A 23931-nucleotide genomic window follows, 5' to 3' on the forward strand; every position below is an offset into this window, starting at 1 on the left:
TTGCAGGCTCGGCAGCTCGCCGGGGACCGCCGACATGCGGCCGCATGCGCCGTAGGCGGGCGCGGCGCGCGGGGCGCGAAGGGCGCGGGCATGCGCAGATGACGGCGCGCGGAGATGCGCGGCGGCGTCTGGCCGCTGCCCCCGGTGGTGCTGGTGTTGGCGCTGGTGTTGGTGCTGGCGGAGGCGGGCCCGCGCTACAGCTCGCGCATCGTCGAGACGAGCACCGGCGCGATCCGCGGGGTGATCGCCGAGCCGGCGTCGCGCCACCTGGAGCCCGTCGAGGTGTTCCGCGGTGTTCCCTACGCGGCGCCGCCCACGGGCGAGCTGCGCTTCTCGCCGCCGGCTCCCCCGCTCGCCTGGCGCGGCACCAAGCTCGCCGACTCCTTCTCGCCCGTCTGCCCGCAGCGCCCGCCCGACCTGGCCAACCGCACGGCCGCCCTGCTGCGCATGCCCCGGGGCCGCTACGCCTCGCTGCGCCGCCTCGTGCCGCTGCTGGCCGACCAGAGCGAGGACTGCCTGTTCCTCAACCTCTACGTGCCGGGCAGCGGTGAGGCGCCTGCCCCTACCTTCCTCTCTGTCAGTAGAGTACAACTGCACGTTCTGCACCAGGCTTCAGGCGGCCATCTTGAATCCGCCAGTTTTGGATTATGACGTCACAGCGGCCATATCGATCCTAACATTTTGTTTTCTAGAACTTTTTTTTCCAAACATGTAATGCCCCGCACACTAATGTTGTAAATTTTCGTTACGGACGGCCATCTTGAAAATTCGTAAATATTAAGCTAGAGAATCGGGAAAAAAGTTTCAAATTCGTAAAAAAATTATTTAATAAAACTTTAATTAAAATATATTTTTAAAAAATACTGTTCCAGATTTCGTTACTGTCGTCGTTATGTAAATCCGTAATTTTTATGCTTTAAATCGGAAAAAAATTAAAATTCATAATAATATTTTAGTAAAAAAAAATGTATTATTTAAAAACACATTTAGTTACGTTTGACATCTTGAAATTCCGTAATTTTATACTAGAAATTTGAGAATAATTTAAATTTTATAAAAATATTTAATGAAACAAACACTAAGAAAATATTATTTAAGACATGCACTAATATCGCTTACGTCACAATCCAAAATGGTGGACATCAGCTCCAGATCAATGGCCATGCTCAACAGAATCCAGTTCTCGGCCCGGACAATATATACTACTTTGAAGGGACGGTTAGTTATATGATACCTCTACAAAGTAAGCTGATTCACAATTACAAAAAAGCTTAAGCGATTGTACAGCAAGCCATTAACACGACTTTGCACCCTACCAGTGCGAAATTTCTTTACAATTGGATTATAATGAGATGAGTCAAGCCTCTGAAGTTTCGTTATGAATCTTACATCTACTATCAGTATTATTTAAAAAATACTTTTTAAGTATTCTCTTATCTGAGTTATTCAGCATCATGTCAACTGTTATTTTAATTCATCCATTACATAGCGATATAAAATACGATTAAATAATTTGGGAATAAAAATGATATATAATATACATTAATATATGGTAGTATATTTTAATTGCGAAAGTTACATATCAAATGCAGCAGTATCTTCCATTTGAGTTATAAATATAAACATTTACCAACTCTGCTCTCCTTTAAATGCTCCATACGTCTATATATATAAATATCTATAAACAAATATTATTTCTTATATATACATATATATGGGAATATTTGTTTGTAGGAATTCTTCTTTGGAATTTTTTATATTTATAATTTAATTTAAAACATTATTTCTTCCTTGGGAATAAAAGTATATTCAAATTTCATTCATAACTAAATTAAGTTTCTTTAATATTACTGCTTTTCAGAATTAAAGAAAATTTAGTAATATTCTCGTTGAAAGTAAAAACGATAAAATATATAAACATCAAAAAAATTGACTGTTCTCAGCATGGTATGTATATGTAAAGGACATTCTAATATTTAAAAAAAAGGTTTGTACACAATGACTCCAATAATAATTTTTAAACCATAGCTTGCAAGTGTCTGAATAAATCTAATATTTAAAATAGCAGGGATAAATCCGCTCTGAAGTCAATGTTGCGGCAATTAATTCCGTGCGTTTATAAGGATTCGCAGATAGCTGGCCACAGAGTGTGGGTGTAATCCTCAGAAATGCTGGGAGAGTTATGTGGCAGGGTTTATCCGTTCTTTCGCCAACTGCTTGGTTAGCAGTTCAGCGCAACACAGGCTCTCGCCGCGTTCAGCGAAGGAAAGCCAAGCAGAGAAACAGTTCAAATCGTCGCGTGCTGAGGGGGTTAGCCCTGCGCGAGCGACATGCGCGACGCGAAAAAATTGGTTTTTGACGTGACAACGTCTAATAAATCGATGAACACCGGCTACACGCACGAAAAAGGATGACTCATTATCCCATCACGCACATTGTCCCGTTACGCTTTGTCCCGTTACGCTCATTGTACGCTTGCGCCGCATCTATCTCTCTTCCACTCGATTGGAACAACCATCGATTTGACTTTTTCCAGGCACTTTAAACTTGAAACACTCCCATTCGTTTCCTACTTTACCTACCATCGTCCCATCCTTAACAGAATAACACAGATCGGAAGAAGTTAAATAGCAAACATATATAAAAGTTATAGTTAAAATAATCTGTTCGTTGAAGTAATAAACATATTTGAATTAATGAGTGCAAATAAAAGTAAATTTATCAATTAAATTGTAGATTTCATTTCACTCTTTTGTATCCATACAAAATAGTGATAATTCAATAAAAATGAATCAATTTTATTCATAAAAATATGCAATCATTTCATCAATGTTTTGTTATGACGCTGTCACGTTAAACTATCGTCCGTCAACCGACTTTACAGACAACCAATTTTTTAAATTTTTTGACGTGAAAACTTCATTAAAATTGCTTGCATAGTGGGAGGCAATTCCAAAAAACCTATGCTAACAAAATTGGGAGACACAGTTCGGTGTTGCAGCTACATATCTATCATCTCCATCCAAAACTTAATTACACCACTGGATAGCTAAAGGATCAAAGAATTCGTTACGCTATGTGAGGACTGTGACGCATCGCGCGCGGTGGAGGGGGGAAGTGCCGCCATTTTGAGGTCATTCTGATGTGTTTCTAGAATTTCCATTTATTATAACTTTCGACTCGGATGAAGCTACGACGTTCGTTTGAGTTTCAATCGTCAGCTCTCGTCATAATCTATCGACGGCACATATAACACATTAGTAGAGACCTGTAAAATTCGCGGATTCATTTCGCGATAGGATAGAGTCCAAATACTTTTCACATTATTTTGCTTCAGTGATTGGGCCACCGTTTATCTGAAGGACTCTGGGCCAATGAGAATTCTTTAACAGAAGGATTAGCGAATCACGATAATTCCAGTCAAAAGATGTTACGAGTCGGTAACCAATCAGCAGATGTAATTTGCACGAGTGCGTAGAGGATCATGGAGTCTATCCTTTAGGGATTTGAAATCGCGAATTTTACAGGTCTCTACACATTAGTGTAAAATAGTTGCAGTGAATATATATGGTGTTAAAATAAAAAATCGCCTTTTTTTATATTTTCTATAGAAAATATTAATTTTTAAGTACACGTATTCACGTACAACACACGGCCGTGTCCATGATACAGACAAACCCCTTTTTTTTTTGCCTTGTAGCGTCTTAGCTTCCGGCATATGACATTCGGTGGGAGAGATATCGCGAATGCGAAGGAGGTCAAGTGTAACAACCACGCTGTTGCCATCTGTGGCGTATAACGCGAACCAATGTTCACAAAGACAAAGATATACTTTACGGTACTGATGTTTTAATTGAATTTTAACAATATTGGCAGTATTTAAAATAAATAATAATAATTCCTTGTTAAAATATCAGGTTGAAATCCGGTGTTTTATTATTTTATCAATTTATTTTATTTTTTGCTTTTATTAGAACCGTTCAGTTATATACTTTAAAATAATCAAATGCTTCAATTGTCGACGTAGCTTCTCCGGCAACGAATACTACGTGTGATTCTCGCCAGGGAATGTAGTTGTAAAAAAAATATTTGCGGATATATATATATTTATTACGTTTTGCATTATTTGGAGAACTCTTTATTAAAATTTAATCTCCAAGTTTTGTATTTTAAGTGTATTTGCAACATTAAAACCCGTGAATGTGCTCGTTATTCAGGTTAGATTTTGCACAACGTGTCAGAACAAATAACTCGCTTACAGGTTTATTTTCCCTTATCCAATCATTAGAGGCATGCATATTTCCCGAATAGATTCCGAGACTAGCTGAAATTTAAAACACTGTAGCATCGTCTGGTGTTTCGTGATTGGGCGAGTTTGTTTTCAGGCACAAGTCGATTGCTAACCCACCAATCACAGCTATTGAGTGTGGAAGGCAAACTCGTCCTGAGAGGCTCGGTCAAACAAGGCAACGACTTCTCTCGCCGACGGCCGCCAATCACGAGGAAGAAACTGGCTGGTGCGAGTATACCTTGTTGCAGTCTAGTAGGCGTTCAGATTTATTCGCGACAAATGCCTGACCCCACCAATCACGTTCGTCACACTCATGAAGTCAGTGCGACAATGTTTGCGAGAGGGATGGATTATCCGATTTGGTTGTATGTTTCACAACGCGTCGATGATGTGACGTACCTGAAATGCGCAGCTGAAATTTTGTTCAGAAATAATTATTATATTATGATTACTAGGGACACCTGTATTTCGCGAATACATTTCGTTTCAAGGTATTTCACAAAATACTGTAGCTCTTCTCCTGTGGTTATTGGCTGAGGTCGGTGAGAGGTGTCGTCCCGCTCTTGACGGGGCCAATGAGAATGTGGTCACCGTACTGCTGCACGCTCACAATTTGCCATGACTCTTAGAAAAAGCTACAGTGTTTTGTGAAATACCTTGACATGAAATTAAATCACGAAATACAGGTGTCTTTAATGATTACATTATAATTATAATATAAATGTTCATCCAACCTTATTTATCGTTACAATGATTGGATTTTTTTATATTCGGAATTTTTTTATATCGGCTAAGTCCTTATCCATAAAAAATTTTTAATTAGTATAACTTTGTAAGTATTCGTGACTGTCGTTCGTGTGGTGGTTATTTAATGGCTAAAACCTGTTGACATAGATTAGCTTTTTTTCCGGTCGGGTGAACATTTTTTTGCTCTTTCATCGCGGCTTTCATTTCGCGTCCATTGCGCTATTGTAGTTTCATTATTAGACTTAATTTTAAATCCTTAGCAAGGTAATAAGCTTTAGATTCCATCTAGCCTAATGCACTGCTTATAATTTAGTAGACGCGAGTTAATCCTAGGGGCTAGCATCCCTCGCCTTGAGCTTCCGTACGTCTGGTCAAAATAACACGAGACTTTATCATATTCTTTTTTTTCCAGTTACCTTATGAAATTATATTTGAAAGATTTGTGCAATGGGAGTGCAAGACTTGATGTAAGCTTTTGGACATACGTCATTGCTAAGCACATGTATGTCTGTAGAAGAAAACTACAAAAAAAAACCAAAAGACTGACCCAAAACTGTTGTGCTGAATTTATTTTTTTGGTTCATTATTTTTTTTGCTGTCATCATTTGAGGGGGGGGGGGGGTTCGTTCTGTTAGTGCAATTTTTCTTTGTTTTTCTTTGTTTGGTGACCATATTCCTGCTATGGAATACTATGTGGTATTTATATCCTGTTGACAACAGCATTTTTTTGCTTAATTTGTGTTTCTGTCTTTTGGGTTTTTTGTAGTTTTCTTCTACAGACATACATGTGCTTAGCAATGGCGTATGTCCAAAAGATTACATCAAGTTACCTTATGAAAATTCTAAACAAATAATTAAATCTTCGCAGAATTAGGCACGAAACCTGACAAAGAAGATATAGATATCCTATGCGAATATCTTTTCCCCCTTCATTTTTCTTAAAAAAACTTTTTATATCTTAATAATTTACGAATTATCTGGTGAAATGAGTTATTGTATCAAAATTCTTCAAAATATGATGACGATATTATTATGAGTGTTACAGAGGTACCAGTAAGGTATTGTCAACTAACGCCTTCAGATATAATAATAACTGAAAAAAATATTTATTATGAAGAACCTTAAATTAAAAAAGGCTATTAATAAATAATGTTCATTGATTGCAAGATATTCATGAATTTATCATCAAAGAAGTTAAAAATTATAAGTCTGTTTTTACTAACAAGTAGCTTCATTGGGAACATTGGACAAAAGACGTGATAAAATAAATTATTTTGGCTTATAAATGTACGCTGATTAATAATTATCTAATAAAAATTTATGCAACATCATGGTGACATGATAATTTCAAAAACAATTTGGACTATATATATTTCATTATTTTCTACTTTGAAATTAGATTATTAGTTTATTGTTATTATGGTTAATCGTTCTTGTCAATAGCTGTAACAATGCTGTATTTAATTGGATCATTTTTTGTGAGTTCCTTTTGGAGATAGACATAGTATGATACAAATTTCAAGTGTAATAATTATTTTTATTTTAATTATTGGAGTATAAATTTATATGTTGTAATATATTTCCAAAATTTAACACCTACTGCTTTTAAAATTCATATTATATCACAAAATTATTTCTCATCGTATCTATGTATGTTCACTATTTTAACTGTGCATTTTAGTCAGACATGCAAACAAGAAAAATTATTTTCGCTTCTATGATTATTGAAAAACATTCCCCAGTATATCTGCAATAGATTCAGAAGGATTTGAATTCGTTTTATAAAAAGTGAAAATTATACATTGTTAAAAAAATAACTGTAAAACTATATGCTTGAATTGATCATTTTTATCTACATCAATGTAAAGTGAAGTATTGTACGCTGAATTTCCGGAAATTATATACTTTGCTTTATTTGGGAAAAAGTCAATGAAACAAGTTAATTAGTTTAAGACAACTAAAAATTATAACTTTTTTAAAAAGGCAAGTTCTTTGTTTATCATAAAAAAACGGAAAGTTTTTCTTTTGCCAAATATATTTCATACTAAATAACTGAGTGAAATAAGTATATTGGAAAAAGCATAAAATAAAAAATTAAAAATAATTTGAGTTGCTCCTTTGCAAAATAAATTAAAAATTTGGTTGACTACCAAAAGAAGAATGTTTTCAGTCACTAAACTTTATACCATTCGCCGTACTGTTTAGATTCTAATAAAAACGTCCAATACCTAACAAAAATGATTTAACAAGTAGCTTACAAGAAACTCAGTTTCCAGTTAACAAGCCCTTTTCATTAATTTATTGAAAATCATATTTTTTATATATTTCCTTTTATGTTGTTTGATGGATTGTGTACTACAAAATCTGTAAATGTTAAACTTAAATTTTGTCAGTAGAAACAGAAAATCAGTTTTTTTTACAGACAACTGTTGTACTGTCTGACATAAATATCTCATAGATTGCGCTTCTTTTCAATTCAAATTTTATTTTTCTCCGTGTTGTGCACATTTTCGTTGATCAATGTTTTACGTATCATCGCTTTTTTTGTATTATTTTTGATTTTATTCTTACGTGTTTACAATTATTGATATCTATCTTCAGCTGTCAATCTACATAAATAATACTAAAACAAATAATATTAGCTAGAGAATCAGAGTTCAAAAATTTTATTTCATGTTAAAAATTTGTATGTATTAATTAATTCTACCTTTCCTGCAAATTTGATAATCTAAGTTTATAAAAATTACAAAAATATCTATGTATTAAGTGCTTGCTTTTTATTTTCTCATTTTGATTGAATTTTTACTAACTTCATTATTATTTTCAGTAAAATTCCACCAAAAAAATTGAATATCACTCAGCCACAGCAACGCGTGGCCGGGCCTGCTAGTGTATATATATATATAACTGTAACTTAAGTTTTTTGTAAAAAACAAATTATTGTAAAGTTACAAAATTATTTTTGTTTAACTGTGTCTTCTTTATGAATACTAGAATAGTCAGAGTGGTATCACAAATTGTTGATGTGTAACATCTAATCTCTCGGTGGCTATACAGTAATTGACAGGAGTGATTTTGTGAATGAAACCTAAGTCGCATGGGACAGAAATGTGTAACTACGGTGTTGCCATCTATTGCGGAAGTTGCGAAACTAAGTACGCAAAGCCAAAAGGAAAATTATAACATTAACTGATCAGTGAATTTTAATGAGATGAACAATATTAAAATAAAATTACGTATTTGAAAATTTTGAGTCTAAAGCCGGGGTTAAGTAATTTTATGAAGTCTTTTTCGCTTTAATTGTAGCTTTTCATTATATATTTTAAAATTTAGGTCGGCCAATCAAACGATTTTAATATTGTTTTAGTGGCGAATTCTAGCGGTGGACGCGGAAACTACGTATTATTCGCGTCCAGAAATGTATTTTTAAATCACAAATTGCGTATATTTGTCACCCTTGGCTTTATTGTAAAGAATTCCTAGTTAAATTTCATGCCCGAAATTTGTAATATACGTAGAGACCTGAAAAAATCGTGAATTAATTTCGTGTTATGCTAACATTCAAATAATTATACCTTAGTGCTGCCTGTGCCATTAGTTCACTGTTAATCTAGAGGACTAAGGTCCAATTAGAAACCCTCGCTGATAGAAGTGTCGAATAACAGGCCACCCAGTCGAGACGACTCACAAGTCAGCAGCCAATGTACAGGTGGCATTTGCCCGGGTGTGTAGAGGATATTGGAGACTATCCTGGAGGTCATTGAACTCACGAATTTTTCCGGTCTCTAATTATTAGGGACCGGAAAAATTTGCAGGTTCAATGACCTGTAGGACGAACTCCATAGTTCTACGTACACTCGGTCAAATGTCACCCACTCATTGGCTGCTGTCTTGTGAGACGTCCCAACGTAGCAGCCTGTGATTCGATACGGCTTTGGTTGGGTGTTTCTCATTGGTTCAGAGCCATCCAGGTGAGTTGTGAGCCAATAGCAGAGGCATCACTGAGGTTAAACTATTTGTATTTTAGCCTATCGCGAAATGAACTCACGAATTTTTCCGGTCTCTACTAACTATACGTTTATTTGCAACAGGAAGGACACATGAACTTTATCGTTACCGAGTTTTGGACGTTTACACATCATCTCCGGCGAGAACTGGAAGACTCGCTGGAATGATTGATCGATGTGTGTCGCAGGTAACCGCGGCCTGGAGGCCCCCTACGCCGTCATCGTGTACGTCCACGGCGAGTCGTACGAGTGGAACGCGGGCAACCACTACGACGGCAGCGTGCTGGCTAGCTACGGCCACGTCGTCGTAGTCACCTTCAACTACCGCCTTGGGGTACTCGGTGAGGTTCCTCCCCCATTCTTCTGCACGAACACTTGGGGGTAGAGATTTGTTCTGATAATTCTTAACAGAAGGGAGAATACCAATTCTTACGCCAAATAATCAGGCAATTCACATCAAATATTTATATACGTGTCATATAAAGTTTGAGCCAGCAAGTTAGGTTGTCACCTTTATAGTGTCACACAACGTTTTGGAAAGTTTAACCGATTTGAGAGTGTACTGTTATAGTAGCGCCTAACTTAGGAATTTGCTATCTAGTAGTACCACTCTTGTCTCGTGTTAGTAGAGACCGGAAAAATTCGCGGATTCATTTCGCGACACGCTAAAATGCAAACAATTGTACCTTTATGCAACTTCTGCTATTGGTTCACCTTTTAACCTGAAGGGTTAAACAGAGACCCTCAGTCAAAGCAGTATCGAATCACGAGTCTCCCAATTGATACTCCTCACAAGTCAGTAACCAATGAACAGCTGACGTTTACCCGGGTATGCACAGGATCGTGGAGTCTATCCTGGAGGGCACTGAATCCGCGAATTTTTCCGGTCCCTACTTGGGGGTCATAGTTCCCTGTGTGGGGATTCTCACGGCCGACTACTTTCACAGCTGATGCGTGCTTTAACCAAAAATTAATTCGTTAGAATGTCTCGCATTTGTTCGTCACAACGTAGTGGTTTCAGTGCTTGTGTTCTGACACATCGGTTTGCGTCCATTGACCAGCGAAGATGGAACCCATACACAATGCGTATTTCCTTTAAAGGCCGATATGAATTAAATTTTGGCTGCAAGTGAAGATTGTATTAATTTTTTTTTCAATATATTTTATATCAAACTAATGAAGTTTTATGTGTATTTTAGAATGACACCTACTGCATTCAAGTACCTATAATTTTTTTTAAATTTTATATTGTAATCGTGGTGCTGTGCTCAGGATAAAACCATAATTATTAATAATAAATGTCCGGTGGAAGCGTCAGGCTAATTATCTAAAAGGACTTGCCAGAGGGGCACAGCCCACTTACAAAACACAATTTAAAATTAAACTCCCTGACAGTAGGAAAGGTTACGTGGATTGTGGTTTCAAGTAGCAGCAAATGAAAACAATCGTATGGTTTGGTTTCATTAGAGGCTTTTACTGTTGATTAGTAGTGTAGTATCTTTTCATTGCCGGTTTCTTACATTTGAAAATATCTTACGGCATTACAGCCATTACAAACAAAACTGGTAACAATGTTAGATTCTTATTTTTGATACATTACATTGAGTACACTAACGAATAAAATAGAAAAAAAAAGGGGTTTGGGGGGGGGGGGGGGATCACCATTTCATGCTATACTAAGTTCAACTGTTTAGGAACATTGAGCTCGCAGGCTCATAAAACAAATATATGTGTTTAAAATACAATATTTTATAATAATAAGGAAAACGTCCTAAAACTGGCGGAGTTATAAAGCTGTTCTTCACTTCTTTTTGAGGGGTGTCGAAAGATGGAGGGAGACTCCGTTATAGAGGCTCACGAGTTACATTTTGAGGTCCAAAATCTGGCGCCAGGACTGGGCCGCCATCTTGAACTGGTCTGGGGTCCTTGAAGCACTCTGGAATTCTTGAGTACTCTGGGATTCTGGAACCCTCTGGGATTCTGGAACCCTGCCTATAACCAATAATCCACATGGATTAGCTTGGTTAGCAGGCAGTTTATGCCGGGCGAAGTTAAGCCAAAAAAAAAGGGCGACCTAACAGGTTTGTGTGGGACGAAGTGCAGCTTACCTTAGCTGGCAGGGTGAAGTAGATAGTGGCTGTCCCTGGGGGTGATCCGGGGACGCGCGGCGCGGGAGCTCGCGGTAGCCATAGAAGAAATAATTATGACGAAAACCAAAAAAATACTAAAGTTAAACTTAATTATTTGGGCAGCTACGAAGAAAAACTAAAAAAAATCTAGGCGACATGGCCTGGCTCAGAAAGCAACTACATTATTGCTGAAAGCGGATCACGATAGCTGCTGGTCGTTACTGCGACCTGTTGCGAAGATGCGCGCTGGACGAGAGCTGCCCTAAAAATCCCTGAAATGGCGCCGGGACGCTAACTTAAAATTAAGCCCGGTCGTCTGTTCGTCTGGAGGAGGGGATCGGGAAACCCGAAGTGCTCCGAAGGGCTCCGAAAGAAAAAGAAGGCCTCCTGCGACCTATCGACTGAGTGTGAGGTCGACTGTTTCTCCTGGTGGGGATAGGGTGGTCAGTAGTGTGCTCTCGCTCTCAGCTGGTTCGTCCTTTCGCCGATAGATGGTGTGGGCATGCAGATCGGAGTCTCGCAGAGACCATCGCAGCACTTGGTGGCCGCCATATTGCAAGGGGGGGGATTTTGGCCTTGAAGTTGGTCATTGCCACGGCTGGCCGATGACCGCTGTGGACCAGGACGTGGTGGGGGGGGGGGGGGTGTCCGGTGAATGACCTGCCCTGGTAGAGTTCGCTAGCCAGACGTCGGGACTTGCGGCGGAGCTTGAAAAAAGGACACCAAAACGTGTTAGAGACCGCAAACTTCAGCACACCTCCGAGAAGGGGTGGAGGCGACCATGGGAAGCTTAGGGCGGCTACTTTCGTCACGCGTAGCGCTAAACTCGTGACGAGACGCGACGGCCAGTGGATATCGTTGCTGATGATAGCCCTGTAGTCGGCTAGACACAGCAAATTTGGTGGGAAACGGCGGTGAGAGCACTATACTGCTCAACAAGCTAACCTGCCGGTACACTCGACCGAACAAGTTTGGATGGGGCGAAATCAGCGGGCGAAAGTGGAAAATTAAAGTTAAAAAAAAATTTAAAATTTTGTAAAACTAAGAAAAAAAACTTCGTGCCTAAAGTAGCACTGATTCAGCACAATATCCAACAAATTAATTTTCTTCTACAACCATTGTTATGATCTGTTGATAACTAACGACAAGCAAGTGTACGTCACGACTAAATGCGGATAATTAAACTGGTCTGAACACACAACTAGTTCTGACGTGTTTGTGCGTAATCTGCAGAGGAGTTTGCACGCAGTTGTAAACGCTTCCAGTACAAGTAGGTGTATTTGGTTCATATGAGGACAGGGGAGGGGGGAGGGGGATTCGGGGATTCGAGGCGGCCATCTTGGATGACGTCACTTCCAGTGGCCATCTTATATGACGTCACTTCCGGCGGCCATCTTGGATTACTTCACTTCCGGCGGCCATCTTAGATTGCGTCACTTCCGGCGGCCATCTTAGATTGCGTCACTTCCTGCGACCATCTTGGATTACGTCACTTCCGGCGACCATCTTGGATTACATCAAGTCCGGTGGTCATTTTGTTTTCTACAACATTCCTCTATTTTGAGTTTCGTCCGCCATCTTGTAAATCTTTATTTATTATCCGATTTTAATGAAAACAAATTTAAATTTTAAAAAATTAAATAATCAAAATTTTAAAATAAAATTAAAAAAAATATTATTTAATAAAATTTTAATTATAAACCTACATATCGAACACCCCACTCCTCTAAATTACAAGTACATCACCTAGCACCCCCACCCCTCTGTTACAATGGCATCGTCATCGAACACCCCACTCATTCATGTTACAATTTTTCGTTACATCCACCATCTTGGAAAATCATAATTATTAACTTAGAAAATCAGGGAAAAAAATATATACCATCGTTGTCTGCTGGAGGGACCATCTTATTTAGTGGAGACTGCCATCTTGATTTCATCTGATGGATGTCGTCATCGGCTGTAGGTTTATAAAGTATGTTAGTGTATGTAAGGTCGAGTTACAATTCTCTACCAACATTGTTATGAACCTTATAGACCAAAATCCACAGAATCCAAAAAATCCACAAAATCCACAGTCATTTTGTTGTTGTAACCGACAGTTTTTTCTTAAAGTCTTATCACTTATAGGTTTTAACTGAAATATATGTTATAAATACTATCGTTGTGGATGCGTTAGTTAAAGTAATGATAATTTAAAAAAAACATTTATTACTCCATCTTAGCTGGCCAAAAAATTTTCAGAGTCCTAACTCACAAGTAATAATCTCTTCTCATGTTTGCGTACACGTGTTTTAAAGCTGCATGGAAGCAGATATTTTTAATGTCTGCGTTCAATTTCACTTTTATAAACAAGTTCATGTTTGCGTACATGTGTTTAAAAGCTGCATGGAAGCAGATATTTTTAATGTCTGCGTTCAATTTCACTTTTATAAACAAGTTCATGTTTGCGTACTCGTGTTTTAAAGCTGCACGGAAGCAGATATTTGTAATGTCTGCGTTCAATTTCACTTTTATAAACAAGTTCATGTTTGCGTACTCGTGTTTTAAAAGCTGCATGGAAGCAGATATTTTAATGTTTGTGTATAATTACATTTCACCATTCTGTAAGACATTTATAAGTATCAGTACCTCGTGGGATATAGGTTCTATATTAAAAATAATAAACAATATTTAGGTAAAATTGTATTTATTAAATTAAGAACATATTTTACACAACAAAAATGGAGCAAAAACAAAAACTACACATAAAAAAACTGAAACTTTACAACAAAAATGGAAACTATAAATCAAAAACATAAACTGTACAGCAAAAACAGAAAAACTATACAACAAATGGAAACAACTACCAAACTGCCAAACTATTTAAATCAAAAACTATTTACAGAAAAAAAATTATTCGCCGCCTCCAACATATCCGTGGGGTACTGTGTGGATACCATCTTCGCAGATCAGCCGTTTGTCGTCCTCCCACGTTATGGCCAGCTTATTGCTGTACTCAGTATAGAGTATGTGCTGATGGGAGCGAATTGCTCTAACGCCTGCCCTCATTGTGCGGTGGTCTTGCAGGGCTTCCAGGTAGTCATCGAATGTTATGTGGTTTTTGACCACACATCGCTGGATGCCCTTGGCCTTTTTCTCGCTCTTACCACCACACCTGTAGGCGTAGAGTTTGGCCCGTAGGCTTACAAACTCCTCCATCACTTCTCCCCCACATTCATCTTTGAATTTACCGACAACTTTCTTGTTGATGGGGGAGAAGCATGGGTGGTCGGAAGGGTAGCAGCTGGTGTCGAATTTAGCCATCAGTGTAGGGTCGGCTTTGAGGTCTGAGTAAAAGTCTGTTGTCTGGATCTCATACACAAAACTGTCTGTATCCATATACATCAGGTGAATATTGTCATGGTAACGGGGTTTCATGGTATTGTAGTGGAAGTCGTACATGAGAGTCTTTGAAAGATCTAGTACGGCCAGTCCGGCATAGATCGGCTTGTCGAAAATGATGGTCTCGTGATTAAGGTGGACTAGAGACAAATTCGGTTCGTACATTGTACGGTCCTTGAAGGACGGACAACACACCAACTTCTTGAACCTCTTCTCAGAGCACACCAACTCCATTTTGAGCCTCCGCCTTTTATTTTCCATCAGTTTACCAAATGTCGAGTTCACAGCGAGCTTAAAGAACTCCTTCTCGAACTCGTTGGCTGCTGCTTTCCGCTTGTTGGTATTCAGCCGAATATAGGGCTCCAACCATGCCGACTGCTCAAACTGCAGGACTCGATGTATCTTAGTCACTCTCAGCCCATGAGATACCGCTTGCTGGAGGTTTTTGTAGTGGACAATGTAGTGCTCTTTATTTTCAAGTGTTGTCATCAACTTTGATTGATTTGAGCCGGGCGGACACTGATTTATGGGGAGAAATGGCAGGTCTTTATGACTTTCATGGACCTCGGGAGGGTACTCCACATCACACTCAATAATGTAGCCTGTAGGAGAATCATCTGGGACAGACACGACATCAATTGATGTGTCTGCCCATTGGAAATGCCGAATTGGAAGCGGCAGAGACATCGCCCACCCGTACAAATTATTTGCATCAATGTACTCCAGGAATGTGGATGGCTTGGATGCATCATATGTCTCAGGTATGTAGGAGTTATTGGCTACACAATGACGTTTAATGCTTTGCGCTACTCCCCCCCTAATACCAGCCTCCACAAACATGTACATATCATAATCGGTAAGAAGCTCTAGCTGTACGCCTGTGGTTCGAAGCATCGCATCGAAAGCGAACCCTGGACAAGAAACATAGTGAGACGGATCTAGGCTGTATGTCTCCAAACATATGGAACGGAAATTCTCGAATACATCCGCCAAAATCAGGACATCTGTCTTTAGATACAAGTCAGCGTACTCCCCCAAAGTAGCACACTGAAACTTGTCCCAGACTTTCACTGCATGAGCGTACTCCATCTCTGAAATCATGGAATCAGTCAGACTATTGTAGAAATCATCGATGGATGGAAGACGAGTATCATCTAGTCGAGCAAAAGAATCCACAAAATCATACGGGAAGACACCCTTGCGGGTAACCAACTCCAACTCATTAGGCGCGAAAAACTCAGTAGTACTTATAAACTTGTCTGCAGGCAAGAACTCAGCGAGCGAAGCAAGACCCCGACTCATAAAACGGAACGTATCGACAAACTGAATGCTGAACTTATCATGTAACTTCTTGGAAAAAGTTATCAGCTTCTCCTCTGAATTCGGAATGATGAAGATGTCTTTACTATCATACCCCAACTTCCTGATAATGAAGTTCTGATCGTATGCCAGGTTGTGGAAGAACACAATCAACTTTTTCGGTCTGCGCCTGAGAAGGTTGCAGTCATTACATGCAGGCCCAATAAATTCGCCGGTGAAGTGATTGTGGTCACGAACTTTCTTTACAGTTCCTCCGAACTTTCCTCCACAGTAGCAACAACACCTTGCTTGCAGAAAAGCAGTGTTTTGTGCATGTGTGAGCGGAGTCATAGGAACAGACGTAGAAAATATTTTCTGTACGTCATGTCCAATCTCCACAATGCGGGATATGAACTTATCCTCTGCGTCACAACCGCGATACAATTCAGGCTCTGATGGAAGTGCTGAAGTGAGGTGTGCAGGAATGATGGTATTATCAGCTTTCACGTAAATACAGTAGCTGTATGCTTTATGCTTTTGGTACTGCAGCGTGTATGACTCATCAGTATTCGGGTGACATGTATGGATTTTCTCTAGAATAGCTTCAAAGTCGCAATATACCACGATGGGCATCTTATCACTGTGATGGAAGTTTTTGAACTTCAGAACAGGTGGCTGGCCGTTTTGATCGGGCGATGGCATCTCCATCCTAACAGCAGCATGCTGTTTGCAGAGCTCACGGTGTTTTTCCAAACACTGAAGACCAGTGAGCCCGCTAACCCTACCCCGATCATCGTAATGCTTGAAGCATCTTTTACAAACATGAATAGCATCATGATGTGTAGTGATTTGGGACCGAACCAGAGCAGAAAAATTAGTGATGTAGGTGAAATGGGATGAATCGTCATTGACCAAGAGCAGAAGATCGAAATGATGTTCTTTTTCTTCAGGAGCGACTCGTGCAGGAACAACATTCAGATTCTCGTCGATACTGTAGATGTTGATGGAGACTCCGGGGTTCTGTTTTTCAAACAGTGGTATTTGCTTGATTGGAGTAGGGAAGTCAGTGTTGTTGAAGTTGAACTTCCCCTCCAAGTCATGGTAGCGCTGGTTGACACGTTCAGGATGCTCACCTTCCACGTACTTCACAAGAATCGACCACTTAAAGCACATGTGGTCTTCGAGGTTTTGCGGATTTATCACTGCGTATTTGTCTTTGATGGAAGTAGGTAATTCGATGTAGGAGCTGGCACGGAGTGGATCGAGCTTGTTGATTCTCAACTGTAGTCGCTTAACGGCCGACAAAGTCCATCCGGACCCCTTACCCATGTAGTCTTCCTCCTCCTTGCAGATCTTAGAGATGGACTCGGTAACTGCCTCCTCCACCTCATGAACTGCGTAGAGGGGGACATTCATGGTTTTGAAGGCCCTCTTGTCTTCACAGGCATCTACGGGTTTTTTGTAGGCGCACTCGAGCACGATATTGAATTTGAGAGGTCCGTTCTCTTCAATCTCCTCCACAAGTTGGTTGATTATTTTGTTCTTGATGGAGTCCAGGTACGTACAAATATCCTTGGCAGAACTTGACGTATTTTCTGCCACGTACGTCTTCAAGTTACCCTTGAAACCCACTTCGGCGGTGATGAAGCCGTGGGTATTGGCCAAACCAGTCCCGGTCACCACCTTTGTTCGGCTGGTCGAAGGCTTGGGCGTAACTGCAGGCTTAACTGCTACCATCCTCTGCTTCTTTGTTGGAGGCGGAGCAGGCCCCTTGCATACCTTGATGTGGGCTTTTAACTTATCAGCCCTGGCGAACTCCTTAGCACAGTTGTCGCAGGTATGTGATATGCGGTTTGGGTTAAGACCGCAAGCCGACTTCTCATGGCGTCTTGCAAAATCAGCACGGGCGAAGGCCTTGTAGCAGAAGCTACACCGCATGCCTGATGTCGTAGCGACAGCTCCAGCACATGATGCAAGGTGCTGCTGCATCTTATCGCTGCGTGCGACCATCTTTCCACATAGGTGGCACTGTTGGTGGTCACGATGCTGGTTCTCAGCACACTGACGCTCGTGCCGGTAGCGGTTGTGGCCTGCCGTGAATGTAGCAGAGCAGAAACGGCATTTCTGAACGGTAGACGCCATCATCACGACACTCGGTAGACTGGTCTCAACGTACGGAACACACAACGGTAGCTCGACGCACGGAGAACTATAACAAAAGAATTAAGAATACAATGTAGCTAAATGTTAACACGAAAAAGTTGCAAACATAACCTCAAAACTCTATCCCTCAAGCTTATTAACCTAAACTGATAGCAATGTAACTAAATAAAAAAGTTACAAACATAACCTTAAAGCTCTAGCACTCAAGCTTACTAACCTAAACTACTAGTAATGTTACTAAATAAAAAAAGTTGCAAACATAACCTCAAAGCTATTCCTTCATGTACAATCCTAAAAATGGTAGAATATTTAAAGTACCTACTCATAAAAGTTAAAGCTGAAAAAGTATTCAATGTTAACTCAAAATGATTGATTACATAACCTCAAAACTACACTAATGCACTACTCAAAAATGCTAGAATATTTAAAGTACTGTTAAAAGTTTAAGCTAAACAATTCCTGGTTACCCATACATAAGTGTACAGAGAAAAAACTAGCTATCAGATAACCTACGAAAAAGCTGAGAAACATAAAAATATTAACGAAACATGTAGCATACCTCAGAAAACGATGAAGTGGAGCTGCAGAAGATGATGTATCGGTGGCGGTAGGAATCGTGGTAGCAGCGAAACTCACACACGAACTAGCTCACTCTAACTCCAAGAACACAATGAAGCTCCGACAGTTAATCCTGGCCTTTTATAGCCTCGGACCTGCCTGTTCTTGGAAAAACATTAGGAACAGAGTATTTCTGTTGTATCCGCCAATAGGAATGTAGTACATGGAAGTACCATTGTCTTCGGAAAAACCCAGCATGACTCATGTGCATGTCGTAGCAGGTCTGTGAGTGGTGGTGGTAGAAATGTAACCTGACAGCCAAACATGGGAAACCACACTCGGGTAAAACTACGAATGACCTAGGTGATTAGAGATTAGGGCGCGAGGCACTGCCTGCATCGTGACTCATCACTCAGGAATGTCATCTCACAGTGTCCAGGGGACCCAAACAATAGACTTGACCGTGCATGTCACAACTGGTACATTAGTCCGCGACTTTGTGGCGCCATGAGGCGCTCATGAATGTCTGAGCCTGCCACCAACTGCTCGTCAAAGTGTCATCACGAAGCACTCGAGCTGCAGTCATGACGCGCATGCTACAACAGGCCCGTTAGTCACCGACTTCGTGGCGCCAATCTGACACTCGGGTAGACAGGTAGCTAAATGGTAATACTAGTAATGCAAGGAAATAAAAAAAAATCGGGTATGTTTAATACATTTATTAAAAGTAAGAACACATTACAAAACTAAAACATTAACAATTTATTCTACATTTATTATGACCAACATTCGTTTATAAATTTTTAGCATTTCATTGCGAACAATCAGTTGAACATCCACAGAATGACACATTTTGCTGATGTTCCAGGAACAAACCCTTTTCACAAACATTTAAGGAGACTTACCTTAAGCTTTCTTTTCATTGGTCAAATAAAACATCTCCCTCTCTTCCCCTTTTACAATGATGCTGCTTCACCATTACGCTAAAATTCTGTAAGACCAAAAAAAAAATACTTCCCTTAAACCTTACGGTAGAAATTTCATCCTAGGATGCTGTTACTGCATCTAGAAATTAAAAATTATATTATCTCATACAGGTTTTATTTACATGTTAGGCTTAACCATCCTACCACACACACACACACACACACATGCGTGCGCATGTGTGCACTGAGATGAAATACATACTTGCCCAAATAATGTACTTTTATTTACAAAGGCAACATATTAAAACACATAATATTTAAATTTTGTGTAGATTGGATGGTACCAGAAACCATACTACAAAACGAGCGGACAACACTTGATTCTTTACTATGATTGGGCTGACGGATTGCCTCTGGAATGCCCTTGTTACCTTCAACGACTCAGAATTAATACTTTTATCCATCAAAAAACAGCAACAGTTTAACTAAGCAAACATACACCCCACACCCCTCAAAAAATTGTTATTACACAAGGCATTATTTACATGGTAGGAGACCGCACATACGAAGTGCGAAGCTTCAGGTTAGAAATATTGATTAAAATAACTACTAAAGATGCTAATTTGTTTATGAAAAAATTGCACATGAAATACAGACACTTGCTTATTTACACACACATACATACATACATACATACATACATACATACACCCTGCATGGCTTCAGAAGTAAGTACGATATTTTGAAAACCACTCAAGACTTACATCTGTTTATGAAAAGGAGCTAAATATTAAAAAAAAATTCAAAGTTAATTTTAGAGATGAAATATCATGTGCAAGTCCTTGCATGCGAGAAGATTTTATTACGCAATTATCTTCATTTTCCCCAAACCATAGGTCTGATGTCTGGATACCACACAAATCCCACACCTAACATATGCAATACGAGATGACTGCACGCCAGTCCAAGCCCCTGCGCTTAGAGACGAATCTGCACTAGAAGCGTTAGCAAGCATTGCAATTATCTCGCTTCACTAATGCAGATTCACCTCTGACTAGGTAGACCTCCTGAAACAGTAAACATAGGACGGTGAAACACATTAAAATAATACATTTCAAAATAATTGAATAATATAAAACACTGCATATTTCACGAAAATCACCACGCAATTGACAGCCCTTTCAGTCACAATTCTGCGAATGCTATCACAGAATGCTAGATTTAGAAAGAAAGGATCATTCATTCCTTCATTATGGAACAAAGTAATACATCACATGAAGAGAAACAAAAAAGACACACACTTCGTTCTTAGACTCGTGCCGCCTCCTTGACAGTGAGAAAAGATTGTACACATAAAATAGTATATATTTCATTTCCAGCGATGAAGCTGTACTAATATCACATTGACAAGCTTAGATGATCTAGGGAGAGATAAAGTAAATATATTAACAAAAAAAGTCGACTAAAATTCATTTACAAACAAAATACTTAACATTCCTTCGATTACATATTTTTCTCAATTTAATAAATGAGAGAACACAAACATTTGCTTAAATCACTATTTATCAATTTTAAACTCTCTTGTACATCAGGAAAAAATATATTGTATCATTCATTATTAGTTGTAATGTAAAAAATGCAAAACAGTTTCTTTGTGGGATGTGGAATTCTCACTCACGATCGAAAAAAGAGGGGCTTCGCTGTAACTCAAGGGGAGGGGGGGAAACCATCTTGAAAGTTGAAGTTTCTCATATATTTGGATGTATAGTAATCAAGTAAGTAATAACATTTGGTGGTATAATATCCGTCTGATTAAAGTTTATTTGCTAACATGAATTCACAAATTAAACGAATCTCTGAGTACATTTGCTTATCTTTTTTAAAAAAAAATGCACAGATTGATTGTTTTATCATGAATAACCAGGAGCACACTAAAAAAACAAACGAAATTCTCGCCAATAATAACCAACAGCATACAAACAATAAAAAAAAACCATGTGTCAGTAATAACATGCAGCATGCGGAGAAAATCACCAAAATATTGTCAAGAATAACCATCAGTACATGTAGAATACCAATAAAGTCTTGACATGAAAAAGGCTGAAGTGCACGGAGAAAATCATCAAATTCTCGTCAGGTAAAAAAAGCAGAAGCACATGAAAAAAAACCAACAATATTATAACACAGTAATGTTGAAGCACACGTAGAAATCTATCGAAATTTCATGTGAAAAAATAGGAGCACTCAGAGAAAACTATCAGGGAGAAGATTAAAAACTCATAAATTATCAATTTTTTTAAAAAAGTTCAATTTAAATCCTGCTAGAACTCTCAAGTTGACTTGTGCTAGAACTCTTTGCTTAAGCAACATGAGAGTTCTAGCAGGATTTAAATTGAACTTTTTTAAAAAAATTGATAATTTATGAGTTTTTAATCTTCTCCCTGATAGTTTTCTCTGAGTGCTCCTATTTTTTCACATGAAATTTCGATAGATTTCTACGTGTGCTTCAACATTACTGTGTTATAATATTGTTGGTTTTTTTTCATGTGCTTCTGCTTTTTTTACCTGACGAGAATTTGATGATTTTCTCCGTGCACTTCAGCCTTTTTCATGTCAAGACTTTATTGGTATTCTACATGTACTGATGGTTATTCTTGACAATATTTTGGTGATTTTCTCCGCATGCTGCATGTTATTACTGACACATGGTTTTTTTTTATTGTTTGTGTGCTGTTGGTTATTATTGGCGAGAATTTCGTTTGTTTTTTTAGTGTGCTCCTGGTTATTCATGATAAAACAATCAATCTGTGCATTTTTTTTAAAAAAGATAAGCAAATGTACTCAGAGATTCGTTTAATTTGTGAATTCATGTTAGCAAATAAACTTTAATCAGACGGATATTATACCACCAAATGTTATTACTTACTTGATTACTATACATCCAAATATATGAGAAACTTCAACTTTCAAGATGGTTTCCCCCCCTCCCCTTGAGTTACAGCGAAGCCTCTCTTTTTTCGATCGTGAGTGAGAATTCCACATCCCACAAAGAAACTGTTTTGCATTTTTTACATTACAACTAATAATGAATGATACAATATATTTTTTCCTGATGTACAAGAGAGTTTAAAATTGATAAATAGTGATTTAAGCAAATGTTTGTGTTCTCTCATTTATTAAATTGAGAAAAATATGTAATCGAAGGAATGTTAAGTATTTTGTTTGTAAATGAATTTTAGTCGACTTTTTTTGTTAATATATTTACTTTATCTCTCCCTAGATCATCTAAGCTTGTCAATGTGATATTAGTACAGCTTCATCGCTGGAAATGAAATATATACTATTTTATGTGTACAATCTTTTCTCTCTGTCAAGGAGGCGGCACGAGTCTAAGAACGAAGTGTGTGCCTTTTTTTGTTTCTCTTCATGTGATGTATTACTTTGTTCCATAATGAAGGAATGAATGATCCTTTCTTTCTAAATCTAGCATTCTGTGATAGCATTCGCAGAATTGTGACTGAAAGGGCTGTCAATTGCGTGGTGATTTTCGTGAAATATGCAGTGTTTTATATTATTCAATTATTTTGAAATGCATTATTTTAATGTGTTTCACCGTCCTATGTTTACTGTTTCAGGAGGTCTACCTAGTCAGAGGTGAATCTGCATTAGTGAAGCGAGATAATTGCAATGCTTGCTAACGCTTCTAGTGCTGATTCGTCTCTAAGCGCAGGGGCTTGGACTGGCGTGCAGTCATCTCGTATTGCATATGTTAGGTGTGGGATTTGTGTGGTATCCAGACATCAGACCTATGGTTTGGGGAAAATGAAGATAATTGCGTAATAAAATCTTCTCGCATGCAAGGACTTGCACATGATATTTCATCTCTAAAATTAACTTTGAATTTTTTTTAATATTTAGCTCCTTTTCATAAACAGATGTAAGTCTTGAGTGGTTTTCAAAATATCGTACTTACTTCTGAAGCCATGCAGGGTGTATGTATGTATGTATGTATGTATGTATGTATGTGTGTGTAAATAAGCAAGTGTCTGTATTTCATGTGCAATTTTTTCATAAACAAATTAGCATCTTTAGTAGTTATTTTAATCAATATTTCTAACCTGAAGCTTCGCACTTCGTATGTGCGGTCTCCTACCATGTAAATAATGCCTTGTGTAATAACAATTTTTTGAGGGGTGTGGGGTGTATGTTTGCTTAGTTAAACTGTTGCTGTTTTTTGATGGATAAAAGTATTAATTCTGAGTCGTTGAAGGTAACAAGGGCATTCCAGAGGCAATCCGTCAGCCCAATCATAGTAAAGAATCAAGTGTTGTCCGCTCGTTTTGTAGTATGTTTTCTGGTACCATCCAATCTACACAAAATTTAAATATTATGTGTTTTAATATGTTGCCTTTGTAAATAAAAGTACA

The 23931-nt window shown here is 38.7% G+C and overlaps 1 protein-coding gene across 1 annotated transcript in view; it reads left to right on the forward strand.

Annotated features, from left to right (window-relative positions):
* Positions 1–432: 432 nt before the first annotated feature.
* LOC134538780 (neuroligin-4, X-linked-like) overlaps positions 433–23931 on the forward strand; it is a 185572-nt gene continuing 162073 nt past the window's right edge. The window contains exons 1-2 of the mRNA XM_063380272.1: positions 433–547; positions 9234–9386. Coding sequence (XP_063236342.1) covers positions 448–547; positions 9234–9386 — 253 coding nt within the window. The 5' untranslated portion in view covers positions 433–447. The remainder of the gene's footprint in view (positions 548–9233; positions 9387–23931) is intronic.

The sequence above is a fragment of the Bacillus rossius genome, chromosome 14 (assembly GCF_032445375.1).
Source record: "Bacillus rossius redtenbacheri isolate Brsri chromosome 14, Brsri_v3, whole genome shotgun sequence".
NCBI classification, from domain to species: domain Eukaryota; kingdom Metazoa; phylum Arthropoda; class Insecta; order Phasmatodea; family Bacillidae; genus Bacillus; species Bacillus rossius.